The following is a 16,173-nucleotide window of genomic DNA, read 5'->3' as shown; positions in this document are numbered from 1 at the left end:
CGCCTCTTGGCACCTCCAGACCTCGCCACAGCGGACCAAAAGTGCTGACAGCCGTCAACATTTTGCTTTTATTTTGATGTTCGCTTTCTTCTTTTTTTTTTAGGAATATTGCTAAGCAGCAAGAAAAGAAAATACACACACACAAAAAATAGCTCTGTAGTCTTTCGGCATAGGCAGATATAGTTTGTTTTACTGCGATAGACACCACGGCCTACATGAGCCAATTCTCATGATTTCGCTGTCCCCTTGTTGCTCCACTCAACCAGAAGGACACGTGATACCCTCAGAGCTATGAATTGGCCCCGGTGGCTCTTAGCGTCCTTTTACGGTCCATGGTAATGTGCAAAAAAAGTATAGAAGTGTACGCCTCCCACCGACGCTAATTCGTGATGCACATAGACGTGAAATATGTCTCTTTGTCTCATAAATTTTTAGCTGTCTCCATGTCGTCGCTGCCGCTTGTTTAATCATAACCGAGCCACTGATGCTACCATCGCGAATATTTAATTGGCTTGGCGCCGCTACTAGTGATGCAAAACTATCGATAAATTGACTACCGATACTATCGATAGTTTTTCCAAAACTATCGATAGTGTCCCAGAACTATTGATAGTCGACTATCGATAGTACTATCGATAGTTTTTCGATAGTACTATCGATAGTTTTTCGATAGTCGACTATCGATAGTACTATCGATAGTTTTTCTATAGTTTTTCGATAGTCGACTATCGATAGTTTTTCGATAGTCGACTATCGATAGTACTATCGATAGTTTTTCGATAGTAGACTATTGATGTTTTTTTACTATACTGGCGACTAACGATACTATCGCTAGTGCAATCGATAGTCTTGCACCACTATAGACCGTTACAACTCAAGAAGGTAGGGCGAGGGTAAGATGGGCCGGGGAGGAGGAAGCAGACGGAACGCTAAAGAGAGGAGGTTTCCCCCTCTCTTCTCCAGCGCTCTGTCTGCTTCCTCCTCCCCGGCCCGTCTTGCCCTCGCCCTACCGCTCGCCACCCCCTTCTTTTTTCGCCCAAACTCCCATCTTCGTCATCACTGAAAGCTGAACCAAAGTTGGGATGTTAAGTGCTTGGGCTAGTTGGTGCCCCGTTTGAAAAAAAAATTAAAGCGATAAATAGACAAGAGGGAGCGACGCAAACTACTAGTGTCGCAAAACTATCCATAGTAAACTGTCGACAGTACTATTGATAGGTTTACGATAGTCGACTATCGATAGTACTATTGATAGTTTTTCGATAGTCGACTATCGATAGTACTATCGATAGTTTTTTTCACTATCGATAGTCAGATTTCTGGGGACTATCGATACTATCGATAGTACTATCGATAGTTTTGCACCACTAGCCGCTACCCACAAGGATTGGCTCACATTTTATTGCGCCAGACCATTTCCAATGAACTGGTAACCACCACATGAAATTACGGTTCTGTTTGGGTTCAATATCAAATGTTTGATTTGGGTTACAGTTTTGTTCCGGTTCAGTTAAAAACAACGGTTTTGCTCCGGTTTTGGTTAAGGTTCGGTTTGACACCCTGGTTGAAAGCTACATGCTAATCAATCGTGCATGGTTACAACAGCCGCTTTGCCGCGTCTTGCGGCGCCAGGAGCGATCCCTTGTCTGTCTACAACTATTCAGTTTTGGTTGCTTCACTGAGGGCACGCCATTTTCATCCTCAAAGGAGCATAAGCCAGTGAGACAATAAGGCTGTCAGTCACCTCCAGCGCAATGAAGCTGTTTCAAGAGCCACTTACCATGCGCTAGCGAATTGCGACACAGCTCGCATAAGAACAGAGCCCATTCCATTCCTACTCTATTCCGGACAAAAGGTATCCAATTCCGTTCCCATTCCATTCCTCCCAGCGCTGCCGGCATTCCATTCCCATTCCATTCTGGGGTCGCAAAAATGCAGAATGATTCCGGAATCATTCCGATTCCGGAGTAGCAACTCTGCAACACTGGTCAATAATACCGAGAAGTACAAATTGCAATTGTACTTATATCATTTGAACTGTATCAATAAGTCTAAGTAATGAGAAAGAGTAAACAAAACACCAGTTCAGCTAAAGTAGAGTGCTCTTACTAATGACTCGAGGTTACCAAAAGAGTAATCCACATGTCAGTCATGTAACTAGTAACTCGCAAGTGATCGAAATAGTGATCAATATATCAGTGGTCCCCAACAAAATCTAATTGTATAATAAAGATCATAAGCCATTCCACTCTGTTAAGGTGGATGACCAGTGAAGCTATTTACATACAGCACAGACGTGACAGAATTTTGAACGAAGGTACAAACACATTTATTGTCTTGATCGGTGGTCATCGATAAAGTGCAAGCGGTCACTGACAACACTTGCAGAGCGCTTGGTGTTTTGTGCACAATCTTTATCGATGGTGTTTGCCACTTGCCGCCGCCGCTGACATTCTCGTTGCCCTTCCCGCCGTTGCTCTTCGTAGGCGCGTTGCTCTTCGGGAGTCCGGACTATATGCAGCCTCCCCGTTGTGAAGAGAGACGAGAAGTGATTGAAAATGGAGAACGGCAACTTTTCTTTCTGGTTTTTTATATACATTCGCGTGGATGACTATCGCCGCCCCGAGGAGCCGGAGGAAACTAGACATGCGCGACAAAACCGCCACTTCGGGAGAGAGGGAGGAAACTAGGCACGCAAGTGCTTGGAACTTTGACAAAGAGAGGGCGCTGCGAGTTTTTGTTGACGCAGATAAAAGATCCACAGAACCCTGGCCATAAACAGCTTCGCTGTAATAATTACTCGAATTTATCAAAAGTGTAAGCGAAACAGAACCACTGAAGACAAAAGCAGGCATGTATATATAATGGACTAAATTGACTGACCCCATGGTTAAGTAGAATTGCTCTCCAATTAAATTGAATGGAGCTCGAATTAAATTGAATGGCACTTGGATTATATTGACCACCATTTGGATTAAAAGGAGTGAGAAAACCTGTAGAGGTGAGCTATCTCTTGTGTTTAAAAAAAAATATAGCTAATCAAGCCAAAAATGGGGGTGGGCTATCTTTCGGGGGTGGGTAATCTCTCTGATTTTACGGTAGATATATGCACTCATGGATGGGCCTTCTGTACTGTGTAATTCCCATTTCCTGAAATTCTAATTGAGAATTAAATATTTTTTTGCAATTAATATTTGATTCAGTTAGATTATAAAAGTTACTGCTTGTGCCTGCTCTCTACACTTTTTGTTACCTTATGTAGCTCTGGCAGTTGCATTGAAATGTGATGGGTTTTAATGCTAGTTTAGCATTTCCTTATGGAAGTCTATTGCAGTTGTATTCAGAATAACCTAACATGGTACAGGAGCCTTGTGAGTTGTTCAATATGGTTTCTTTTCTTCCCATTCAGATCTCACTCAAGGATTACAGGTTTAGCTTTGCGTTCAAGCAAGCTTGCAACAAGGACATCCACAGCTTTTGTAGTCACGTCAAGACAGGGTAAGTAGAGCTTAACTGTCGGCCCACATTTTTCATGCCATCCTTCACAAGCAAACCCAAAACTTGGGTGCCATTGTTCTTTAGATATATTTTTCAATTCCCCTTTATAACTTGTAATGGTGCATTGATAAGTAAGATCTGTCGAAGGGCATTAGTGTTCGTTGTAACGCTGCTTAGGAAAGAGCTGACTAGTGACTTATTCTCATTTACAAGCTTATAGTATCAGATATGTATTACTTTATGGATGCACCTGTTTATTAACTCGAAATTGCATCTTCACAACTAAACAGTATCTCTAGCATGCCAAGCTTGTGTGTGGAGCATTGTGCATTGGTAGTACAGTTCATGTATTACTGATTGGCAACCATGATTAGCCTGTGCAAACCTTTGGACAGATTTGTTTTAGTGCAATCTCTTGACCTACTAACTAGCAATATAATTTTGACTTGTGTATCAGTATATGATGGTGGTACTATGCGGGCAATGGAAATGGAGAGATGAGCATCACCCAATAGTTTTGCCGATTTACTGATTCTCCAATCTATTTGCAAACTTTCCAGGGCAGAAATGGTTGGCTGCCTTAGCAAAGTGGTGCTAGATGATGTGATGAACGAGAAATCCCCCAGGGTGTCACCACGCTGCAGGAATCAACTGAGGGTTGAGCTCTTCCAAAGGGTCTGTGTTTCCTCATATAGGACTGAGGAAAATATACTTGGTTTCTCTCATATTAAAAATTTGTACTTAGCTGGATACTTGGCATCAAGCCGATTGACGCAGAATGCCTAGTGTGTGGGTGCAGACTTGTTTCAATCTGGTTTTCCTGTTTTGCTCATTTGGCTTTTACGGCATTGTTAGGGATCTGACACAAACACATGATGCATTCTGCATCGGTTGCCTTTACGCGAAGAGTCAAGGTAATCAACTTTTTATGACTGACTTATGACGAGCCTTTGCGGCTGGTCTTAAAACAATCTTCTCAATATGATTCTTTTCGATTGGTGTTCCTTTTGCGTGCATATTTACCAGTAAAAGAAGTTGCCATTGTTGCAAGCAGCGACTCCTGACAAATTGCCTAAAAAAGAATTGAGTTGGAAAATCACAGAATGAGCTTTGGGCCTTTATTAGGGAAAAGAATTACTACTGACCCAATAGTTACCACTTGCCAGTGCCTTGTTGGTTGATTTTATTTACAGAATGATGTAGACTGATTTTTTTAGCATTATTGTTGAGTTTGATAGTATTCTGTGCAGGAGGAGAATATCAAGCTGGACCCAAAACTGGACACAGCCTGTTCTTCCGATCAGCGAGATTTCTGTGCCAACGTCAGTCCTGGGGAAGGCAGGGTGAGCTTGCTTCCGGGTTTCTTTTGTGAATGGGAAAGGGTGTAACCATTGTATGGGTTAGAAAGGAACACTTGGGTAATGGAAAAAAAACATCACTTATAATAACTGCTTTAAATTCTCTTTTTTTCCCCGAACCATTAACGAATGGAACCACCTGCCTCAAAATGTTGTTCATTCCTCTTCTATTGAAATCTTCCTCGATTACGTAGATGCCCACTTTTCATCATAAACTAATATTTTATGCTGTTTTTAAAAGTGCAATGTATCTATTGTATTGAAGTTGTTCACCAATTTTTCATTCTAGACTTCTATATTTGCTTTGAATATTAACCTGCAAATTGTGTTGAATTTTTTTTTTTTTTCTGCTTGTAATATTTCAAACTGTACCACCCTACAACAACCCCGAATGGGGTTAGTAATATTGGAAATAAAATAACTAAATTAACCTATTTAGTTTTTCAGTAGGGTTCAGCTGCTTTCCAAAGGCTGTATAAGGGAAGATTTTAGTAGATTCTCCTAAAGGCAAAATTTTGATAATTTTGATAATGGCTGATTTGCCTCCAAATTGGTCCAACATATCAGTACAAGTAACCCAAATTGCAGGTCAAAATAAATTTTTTTCGTGAAATTATTGAATTTCTAGGTTTGGTCGTTTGTGCTTTCAAACTGAGAGGCTCTCCTGCCAACACTGAAAATGTAACTGCAGTTGTTGTAATTTGGACCAAATTTCGGCATGATAAAAGCAGTAACAAGAATAACAATTTAATTAAACGTTCTGCCTCGCATGCGGGAGGCATCTTCAGTAAGGCGAAGAGCGAAATGAGAGGAGCACTTCTAAGTTCAACTATTTATGCATAAAGTTTGTATACATATACGACAGGGGGCCACGGTTTTTGTTCACCAGCAATGAGTCACTCTCGCTTTGATCGGTCTGGATGAACCAGGACTCTAGTAGTTTTTTTTTGCCTGCACCTTCTCTCCTTCGCCAGGGTCGACCATTGTCAAAGTCAAAGGTGTGGCCTGTGGTCCATGCGCAGTCGACGAATTGGACTTGAAACGAGTTGCATTTGTGGCCTTGGCGACGTCCCGTGCGTGTTCTTTTAGTCTTGTTTTTCTATTTCGTCCCATTTCTCTGCGGAGAAACGGGATGAAGTAGTGATGGACGTCCCATCTCTCCGCAGAAAGGCAAGACTTCCCATCTCTCTGCGGAGAGACGGGATGAAAAAGAAAAACAAAGCTAAAAGAATATGCACAGGACGTCGCCAAGGCCACAAATGCAACTCGTTTCAGTCCAAACTCGTCGATCACGCATGGATCACAGGCCACACCTTTGACTTTGACAGTCGTTGACCCTGGCTAAGGAGAGGTGGTGTTCAAGAAAACTACTAGAGTCCTGGTTCATCCAGAGCGAGCAACGCAAGAGTGAAGGCCCATTCACACACCTCACAAGTATGACCGAGCGAGACAAGACCGTTTCTTAAGCCTCTTGCAACGGCGTAGGACTGGATGCGCTGCTGCGGAGCAAGTCCTAAGCCGCTGCAAGAGGCTTAAAAATCGTTCTCGTTTCAGCCGGTTTCGCTCGGTTGCGAGTATCTCAACGAGCCTTGACTCATCGCTGGTGTACAAAAACCGTTGCCCCCTCCTGAATGTGTACACAAACGTTATGCGTAAATAGTTGAACTTTGGAGTGCTCCTCTCATTTTGCTCTTTGCATTACTGAAGATGCCTCTTGCATGGGAGGCGAAACATTTAATTATTTGTTAATCTTGTTATGTCAAGCTGTTTTCGTTATTGCTTTTATCATGTCTTCGCACGGCTTCTGGAGTTTATTTGCAAATGTTGGCAGTACAGCTGTTCCTGACGGGTTACAAGAAGGCTGATGGTGTAAAATGAATGCTGGGGAAGCTCACTCCAGCAGAACGAAATAAAATGCACGACATGCTGTGTTCTTTAGACTGTCTGCTCGACCGGCAAGTTTTACAACACTCGACATTACTCCACTGGAAGATGCGGGGAAATGTAAATGTTGTTATTGGCATAACTTTTATTTGATCTTTTCTCAATGGGTATTTTGAATTTAAGAGATGATAAATAATAGCACGCCGGAAAGAGTAAAGGCAAGATATTCCGAAAATGTGCTTAGGTAGTTTGGGTTGCTAAAAAAACCGCTGGAGCTACTCTTCAAGGGCTTCCGAAATTTGTGTTTAGAGTTCATTTGAGGTTAATGGGGAGAAAATGGTATGGAAATGCATTGGGTGGATATCGGACTGATCATAAACAGTTAAAAGATGTTTGATTTGATCCAGGTAGCATTATTTCATTGAAGCTGGAAAGTTACCAAGGTACACATCCCTGCTGAAGTTTTTGATCTGTGTCAAATGGAGATCTGAGAATAGTTAGTCTTTTTATTTTTGTGTATGGAGTTGCTTACAGATGCATGGGAAGTGTAATCTCAAACAAACTGGGTTCCCAGAAATGGTTCCTTGAGCTCCCACATTCCCCTTGGTACCAGAACATTTTAGAAACCTTGTTCTATGGCAGTGGTTTTCAAATGGGAGTCCGCGGAACCCCCATTTGAAACGCCAAGCCGAGCAATAAACCAAGCTGAGCAAGAAACACCAAGCCGAGTAATAAAAACTTTTTTATTGATACAAGCTAGAGACCAAACCGTGTACGTCGAATTAGTAGGGCTGAGTATTCTCCATTTCAGAGCTTCAAAGCTGGTCTGCTTGCATTTAGTTTTCTTTATTTACCCTTGGTCATTCTAATCCTCCAGTAACCACCTCCCCCCCCCCCCCCCCCCCTGTGGATAGGGTCTTTCACCCATCTGGAAGGGGTCCCCATAACATCACTGGTTGAGATGAGAACCTTCATTCTAATGTGGGTTCGAATCCCGACCGAGGTGCCCGCAATTTGACGGAGGCTTATTGCGGAGAAGGCGCCGTGTAACCGAGCTTTCGGTTGCACGTCAAAAGATCCCCAGGTGGTCCAAATTAATCCTCAGTCCTCCGCTGGGGCGTGCCAGATGCCCGTCGTAGGTTTGGCACGTAAAACCCCCAAATTTGACTTTTTGACATTCTAATGTGTGTAGTGCAGACCCCCCCTCCCTAGGCATGTCTGTACGAGTTTCTCCTTGCGCATCTGTTCAAGGAAATCTGTGAGGGAAATAGCCTTCCGGAATATTCTCCATCTGCTTAAAGCTTGAGACACCTTCAGTCTTCTCAGCATTGGCCTTTGTGCAGATGCTGGAATGCCTGAAGAAGCACAAGGCAAAGCTGTCGCGTGCCTGCCACCTGGCCATCTTCCGCCGGGAGCAGATGGAAGCTCAAGACAACACGCTGGACTACACATTAATGGCAGCCTGCAAGCCGGCCTTGCACCGCTTCTGCAGCGACGTGGAGCCGGCCAATGCCCTGCAGTGCTTGGCAGAGCATCGCTCGGACCCGCAGCTGGACGATCGCTGCCGGGGTCTGGTCCAAAGGCGTCTGGTAGAGCACAACACAGACTACCGGCTCAATGCCAGGCTCCAGCATGCCTGCCGCATGGACATTGCCAAGTTCTGCTCAGCGTTGGTCCTCGACAAGGCAGCCCAGGAGACTGAGCTTGAGGGCAAGGTTGGTGTCTGGGGCATGTGCTGCATTTCGTCATTAGTGAGTGGCTCAGAATGACGATTGCATTTCCTTGCACCAATATTTCAAGGTCGTGTTAATGTCTCGCCAAGTAATTTTCAGGTTTTAGGGGCGAAGCTCTTTAGGGTCTAGCCTTGTCCGGCTTCCGTGCTCACATCGATTGCCATCCCATCTGTCTTCTTAAAAAAGAAAAAAAAATGTTTGCGCAGTCGACAGGATTCGAACCTGTGCGGGGAGACCCCAATGGATTTCTAGTCCATCGCCTTAACCACTCGGCCACGACTGCGGGACGAGTAGGGGGCTCTGAGGTGTGGTAGTAAATCAAGAGCTGGGGATGTCATGGATGAAACGTTGCATGTAGCCGCTCTACGTCTATACAGGAAAGGGCGCTGCGGTCAAATGCGTATATATTCGCGTTAAACTTTGCATGCATTGGCTCAACGTTTATAGACAAGAGGGTGCTGCAATCAAATGCTCAAATGCGTATATAACCACGTTCCATACCACACATTCTCTTTCTGACATGGATGAAAATGAACTAAAAGCTCGGCATGCTGCGGCTCATTGTCTACGCAGACAGCAAGCTGCTCCGCAGCGGATAAAAAAAAATATCAGCACCATCAGCTCTACCTATGAACAAAATCAGTATAATCAGCACCACCAGAGCTTCGCCCCAATCAACATCAATCACCACGTGGAGATGCGGTCATTTTTTGCAAATTTTCTTCCTCCCCATTATACAAAACTGAAACATGATAAAATCATGCTGCCTCAAGAGCTTTGGCAGCTTGTATGCGTAAGCGTCTTCTAACTGCTATGCTGACCCATTGTTTTTGCCTAGAAACTTTGACCGTCAAGCTTTTGCCAAATTAACGCCGCGTGCTATTTGGTTTGCTCAGTTATTCTCTTTATTTCACGCATCATTTTTGTGAAACTTGTAGCACACATTATTTTGACAATATGCATACTCCTGGTCAAACCTTTCTATTACAATTAAAAAAAAAAAGGGCAGGCTTGCCTTACGACAAACACAAGAACCTCCTCAATGAAGTGGTTGTTCCTATCCAACTGCAGGTTATTCAGTGCCTGAAGATGCAGTTTGTTCGACGCCAACTGACAAAGACCTGCGAGCCTGTTGTGATGGGAATCGTGAGGGATGCTGCACGTGACTACCAGCTCGACCCTGTGCTGGCCCGGGTTTGCTCTTCTGAGGTCAGCTTTGTGCTGTGTACACTATACAGCCTATACATTTGGAGTGCTGCACTATGTTTCTAATCCGATGTTGAATGTTTGCGCTTGAAAAGAAGAATGTCGTGGCTCCTTAAGGCGCGTTCCCACCGGTGATGCGATCTAGTCGCGCGATAACTTTCATCGCAAAAGCGACCATCGCGGGCAAAAAGCGACGCGATTTGAGCAGTCGCTACTCGACCCGACTTTTTTGCGATGCGATCTAGTCGCGGAGCGGCTGAGCCAATCAACGGCGTTCGGAGCGAGAGTTTTTGAGAAACGACTCGCCAACGAAGGCGTTGGACTCGCTCATCGCGCACGCCGGTGTGACCATCTAACTTTTTTTGCGATGCGATCTAGTCGCATCGCTCGACTGCTTACATCGCCGGTGGGAATGCGCCTTTAGCGTCCACTGGATAGTGACCATAGGGCCATAACTGCCATTTTTATTGGTTATTCAGATCCAGAACCCTTGCAAGGACGAGCAGGATATGGAAGAGTGCCTCAAGACTCGTTTCCAGAATAGAGACATCAAGAATCCAGAGTGCAAAAAGGTGTGCAACTTCGGCTCATGCTTTGGCTCGGTTGACTTTGGATCCGGCTTGACTTGAACTTTGCACGAGTGCAGGAAGTGGCCCGGTTGATCCACGAGGGCAAGGCAGATGTCCAGGCTGACCCGATCTTGTACAAAGCCTGCCTGCACGACATCAAGCACTTCTGTCACGGGCTGACGGCAGGTCACGGGAACTGTAAGTTCTCGTGTTTTCACACTGTGCTTCATGGGTAGTATGTGCTCCGGACTTTGTCTTTTTTTTTCCCCACCAGTGCTCTCCTGCCTGCTTACTGGCCTGGAGTCTGATACGGTTGTTTTGACTGACGAGTGTCGGACATTGCTTTCCAAGAGAGTTGAGATGTTTGAATATGCTGCTCAAGTAAGGCTTCTTTTTATTACAAACCCATATCTTCTGAGACAGTTTGCTTCCTCAGGCTTCTCTTTTTCATTTTCACACTGTTTCTCTTTGTTATTGCAAACATTTGGTTGCTACTTACATGCGTGTAACTCATACAGATCTATGCGAAGAACCAAACTTTGTTGCGCAAACCAATGTTCCCTTGATGCACCTACCAACATACAGTCGACTTCCATTAATTCAACCTTGACGGGACGTGCGAAATTGGTTCAAATCATCCGAAAGTCGAAGTAAAAGATGCATGCGAATTTCTGAAGATCCAGCGCTTTACCGTGAAGTTCCGAAGGAACACCCACCCAAAATTAAGAGATAAATGGCAAAAAACATGGTTTTTTGTTTTTGAGGATGCCACAGCAAAACTTTACAAAGAAACTTTTAGCATTTTGGTGAAGGAAGACCAGCGAAGCTGTGCTATGGTGGAAATGAAGTAATGGCCGGCTGCAAGTCGGCAAGCCAGAGTGGAAAGGCTGGAAAGGTTGCGCCATCTATGAGCGACGGTGGCAAGCGGACTACCAGCAAACACAACACTCTGGACAGCTACCGCCATCTATGAGTGACGGCGGCAACCAGAGTTTTGTGTCGATATTTCTTTGCGGAGGACACAATCCTGGGGAAACTAGCCCTTAACATGCAAAAATGTTCCAAAAGCCGGGAATCATGATTAAGAACAAATACCTCCGACTTGCATAACAAAACCAACAATTTATCAGACGTTTCATCTCCTATGCGGGAGACATCATCAAAATTAATTATAAACTCGGGCACCCGCTATAAACCACGTGACATGGGAACTGATACTCCCGATTGCTGACACCGCAATGCGTTTCACAATGCGATAAACACACGAGGATTCGCTACGAATTCCTGTGTCGCGGAAAAGAATATCGCAGGTTGCGGATGCAGCAGATTCGCGTTTTACCGTGCGAAGGACCCGCTGAAACCCGCCAATAACTCGCATCTCACGGGAACGAATAACGCAGATCGCGGACACAGCAGAATCATATTTAACAATGAAATATACACACGGGACCAACTCGCGTGTTACGGGAGCCGATATCGCACGCACAGATCACAAACAAAATCATGGGAACCCGCAATGAACTCGCTTATCAGGTGTACCGGTACAGCAGATTGTGCAGCGGATGCGATTCCCGTCGGACTTTGCGTGACGTCGGACGGGAATCGAGAGGTGGGCGATGTTTCTGAATTTTTATGTTGCAGATATTTAGCCAGAAAAACGGGATAGGCGATCTCTCGGGACTTTACAGTAGGTCAGGTGGGCCAACATTTTTATGAGCCGCTGCACGGCGGCAGCAGCAGTGACCGGCGGCTCCAGTAACATTGCAACACCGCTGCGGAGCAGTGCTCACTGCTCTGCAACAGTGTTGCAATGGTTGTTATGGTTGTGTGCACTGCCGCCGGCAATCATTGTAACACCGCTGCGGAGCAGCGCTGCTCCGCAGCTGTGTTGCAATGGTTGTTTTGTGTTAAGACCCGGCCGTGTCCCATGTCTCAACATGGGATCGCTTTTTCTCTCTCTTCACAGTTCTGCACACGCATCAAGATTTAAAAACGGGTTTTTTCATTGATGGGCGCGGCCGATCGTGCTTGTAACTTGCCCACCACGTAATTCGAAAAAAAAAAAGGCCTGTTTTTGTGCGTCTCGCATGGCCAATCGTGCTTGTAATTTGTCCACCGCTGGTTCTCTCTAGGTCGAATTAACCAATATTTTATATTAATATTTTTTCTATAGAAATGAATGGGCTTTTGCCGGGACCTTTGAACAGGATCTAATTACACGATAAGTCGAATTTACCGAGGTCAAATTAACGAACGTTTACTGTACTGCATAATTAGGGTTCCGTGTTCTCGGAGTTTATATTTCGTCAAATTTGGAGGGTGTTTTTCTGAGTTTATTTTTGCCAAAAATTCAGAGTTTATCGGAGTTCATTTTTGATTCCCAATGCTCCAAAATTTGGGAGTTTAATTTCGCAGTGTTTCTTATTAAAAATAAATAATATCCTGGTGTAAATGTATGCTGGACAAACAATAAAATGCGATTCTAAGTATTAATATGTACAGTCGAACCTCGTTATAATGAAGTAGCATAGGGCATGCAGATTTGTGCGTTATATCCAATATTCATTAGTAAAGCACATACAAAAAGTTCCACAAACATCCTGGCAATTGGGCCCATGCAAAAAGCGCTCGAACGTGCATAATGCTAAGATATAAAAACGCAATGTTGCGGAATTCGAGCCCCATAATAAAGGTGCAAATTCTTACCTGTAACCTTGGGTTGCATTTAAAAAGTTTAACCGGTGCATTATGAAGCAAATTTACAACCGAGGAACCATATTGCCAGAGTATGCACTTAAATTTATTTGAAGACATTATCTTCGACTGATGGGTTTTCACAGCATTGAGGAGAATGAAATTCTCGACGGTGTCCATGCAGGAGAGAGCCTTCTCTACTTTAGTGGTTTTTGTCGTGGGAAGCTTTTCCAAGTAGCTTCGTAGCTTTCTCGTCATGTCCGCAGCATCCACACAACTTGTCTGAAATTCTTCAACATTGTCTTCGCTGTCACCTTCGCTGTCACTGCCGCTATTATCCGCAGGCAACACAACACTATCCACGATTTCTTGGTTCATTAGTTCGAGCGCCAGGACCAAGTTGTTGTCAGCGGAGACAAAGTCTTGAAATGTGATATCCGGCAACGTCAACCGACCCCACGGTGTCTCGAGGGAGGGAGGGAAGGAGGGGGGGGGGGGGGGGGGGAGGAGAGGGGATTGGCACATCTAAATTTGGAGTTTATCGGATAAATCCGTATTGACCAAAATTTTACCGGCGGGTGTTTCTTCGGAGTTTTTCAGATTTATCCGAAAACGCGGAACTCTATACATAATCCATGTTATATTGTTAAAACTGTTCAATGAGACCTGCAGACCACGCATGCGTAAGATAAGGCACTGGCAGTTTGTGTAGGAAAGGTACTGTGCATACCTGTTGTGTGACCAGAAATTTACATTGCCGCCGGTCTGTGTGCGATTTTTAGGTTGCTCCTGTGGAGACAATCCGTGATGTAGTACAGCAGCTTGCAAACTCTCCCTCAAGAAACTATTTCCTTGTGGTTGCCATGGCTATCCTGGGAGTCATCTTTGTGGGCGGACTCTTCTGTGGGCGTGTGACCAAACGTGTGCCTGCCAGCTTCAAGAACAAGTGATGGGGCACGTCGTTAGATTGCCACCAATAGCAACCATGGGACGCTCACCAGTGGGAAGTGTGCCACTTCTCTCGGAGAAACTCTTCCAAATATCCCCGCATTGATAGGCCATGGAAATGTGGGAAGTCATCTGCTTTGCATTTCATTTTGGCTGCTTCGGGGTCAATAAGCTTTTTTCTCACGTTGATTGAAATGGGCGAGCCTTGCTGCACACTTCATTTGGAAGATTGCATTTGTAAGAAGTGGCGCTGTATGAAATTTAATGGCTCGCGATGCAGCCCGTGGAATATTAGATCAAATGCATACAACATTACCTCACACCTGAATCCCTCCGTAGCCTCATCAAAAGTCAAATGTGATATGCATAAACTCATCAGCAGCTTGAAGCAGCTGGGGGCCTAAAAGAATCATACATTTCAAGAGGACACAGAGAGCCATCTTCAGATTTTCATTTTTGCATCCGCAGTCTGCTAACCCTTTGCGACTATTATAGTGCTGGCATTTCACTGCTGACGTCGTCGGAATTTTCTATAAAGTTGGACTTAATTCTTTTAGCCTGCTATGATGCCATATGCTAATTTGGATGCCTTTTTTTTTTAAGAATTTTTTTTGAATTGTTATGATGTTAAAGTGACCTATGGAATGGGCTTTTCTTTTTCATATATTTTGTGTGGATTGTATACTATTGCATTTTGCTATACATTTCTTGTTTTATTTTTCATTTGTGCTTTATTCAAGTTTTTTTAGTTTGAAGCTTTGACACCCAAATTTTGACACTTTACATGTTTTGCCAAGAGTTGCAGTCGGACAATTTAAGAATGATTTTGAATGTTATTGAGGTTTTGTTTTTTAATTCTAACGTGAACATTGTTTACCACCTGTCCTTATTACATTGTTGATGATGTGTTTTCAAACCTCTACTGTATTTTAGCATTTTGCTAGTTTTGCTGCTGAAACCATAAACCTTTTGGGTTGTTTTCAGAAAGACAATCAAGTGAAGTCTGATTCACATATATTGGATTAGCCGAGTTTGCTCTGACCATGCTGCATTCTCCACAGTACTTAGAGTGAATGATGTAACAGAATTGATACATATGTTTGTGTTCATGGCTTAGTCATAACCATTTCAAAATTGTCATGCAAGTTTCAGTGCTAGACAGCTAAAAAGTTTATTTGTTCCTAAAAAAATTTATAAAACTTTTTTTTTTTTTTTGGTGGTTGGTTGTTACGTAAAAATGGTTGCTTGGCAGTCCCGTGCCATTCTGGCAGAGATTGTGTTTCGAAGGACAACCTTTGAGTAGTGGATTGGAACTCCATCCACGGGCACTTTTCTATGTGCTAATCTAGTCGAGCCTACTGAGATCCTGTTGTCCATGAGCCATCTCAGTCTTCTGGTTACTGCTTGTAAGAACCAGCACAGGTGTGCAGAATTATATCAGCACCCATTGAAAGTCCTGTACACTGTAAATAGGAATGCACAGTCCGAAACCACCATCCACTTGGTGGTTTGCTCTGAGAATTTGTTTGTCAATATGCTGCTTATATAACTAGAGGTGATAATCTCTTCCGCCACGCACACTCCCTTTTTGTCCTGGTTGTCATTGTATGATTTGCTGCCATCTAGTTCCTGCACATCGTTCCTTGGCTCCATTGATGATAGCTTCTGTGTTGGATGTTTTGGGATGTCACACCTTTTCTGCAAGTGTGTGATGGGGACAGATACATTATCAAAGTGCGATTATGGTAAAGAGGCATGCTTTATTGCCAGCGGTACAGTTGAGAGTTTGAGATGGTGGCCATCATAACCAGTATGTAATTGATGTACTATTGTACATAAACAAATAAAATATCCTTTTTTTTCACACGACCAATGATGCTTACGGTAGTCCTGTTTTTTGTGTGTATTAAGTGTCAGTTTGTTGCAATGTTAGGATCTCTGGAATGTGAACTACAACATTAGTGTATTGTTCGGAATCCAAACGGCTGCATCGAGCGATTGTTCACTGGCCATGTTTGCTTGGTTTGGATTTCACAGGCATGATGTAGTGATGATTGCTGTGCCATTTGCACAGTCATTGTGCCAGAAGTTATTTCACCGTATGACTATAAACTAGCAGCTACATTGCTATGCCGTCAGACCTTTAGATAAGCTTGCGTGAATTCTCAGAATTAGTGGTGGGAGTTGCCAATGAGGAGTTTGAACGATTTCGTAATCATTCCGCCCTCCACCCTAGCAGCAGCACTGGGAGGAATGGAATGTTTGCACACCATTTTCCGCAAGTCC

General features: G+C 43.9%; 1 protein-coding gene and 1 non-coding gene across 2 annotated transcripts in view; one reads left to right on the top strand and one right to left on the bottom strand.

Annotated features, from left to right (window-relative positions):
* LOC8030477 (Golgi apparatus protein 1) overlaps positions 1 to 15,756 on the top strand; it is a 55,396-nt gene extending 39,640 nt beyond the window's left edge. The window contains exons 14-22 of the mRNA XM_029981445.4: positions 3,407 to 3,495; positions 4,056 to 4,170; positions 4,746 to 4,838; positions 8,081 to 8,452; positions 9,542 to 9,679; positions 10,156 to 10,248; positions 10,323 to 10,443; positions 10,520 to 10,626; positions 13,722 to 15,756. Of these exons, the coding sequence (XP_029837305.3) occupies positions 3,407 to 3,495; positions 4,056 to 4,170; positions 4,746 to 4,838; positions 8,081 to 8,452; positions 9,542 to 9,679; positions 10,156 to 10,248; positions 10,323 to 10,443; positions 10,520 to 10,626; positions 13,722 to 13,889 (1,296 nt within the window). The 3' untranslated portion in view covers positions 13,890 to 15,756. The remainder of the gene's footprint in view (positions 1 to 3,406; positions 3,496 to 4,055; positions 4,171 to 4,745; positions 4,839 to 8,080; positions 8,453 to 9,541; positions 9,680 to 10,155; positions 10,249 to 10,322; positions 10,444 to 10,519; positions 10,627 to 13,721) is intronic.
* Positions 8,672 to 8,753, bottom strand: Trnas-aga. Its single transcript has one exon. It is a non-coding gene; the product is annotated as a tRNA-Ser (tRNA).
* Positions 15,757 to 16,173: the final 417 nt, after the last annotated feature.

The sequence above is a fragment of the Ixodes scapularis genome, unplaced genomic scaffold (assembly GCF_016920785.2).
Source record: "Ixodes scapularis isolate PalLabHiFi unplaced genomic scaffold, ASM1692078v2 PGA_scaffold9__187_contigs__length_104089568, whole genome shotgun sequence".
Lineage (NCBI taxonomy): Eukaryota > Metazoa > Arthropoda > Arachnida > Ixodida > Ixodidae > Ixodes > Ixodes scapularis.
This window is presented reverse-complemented; position numbering and strand designations above follow the sequence as displayed.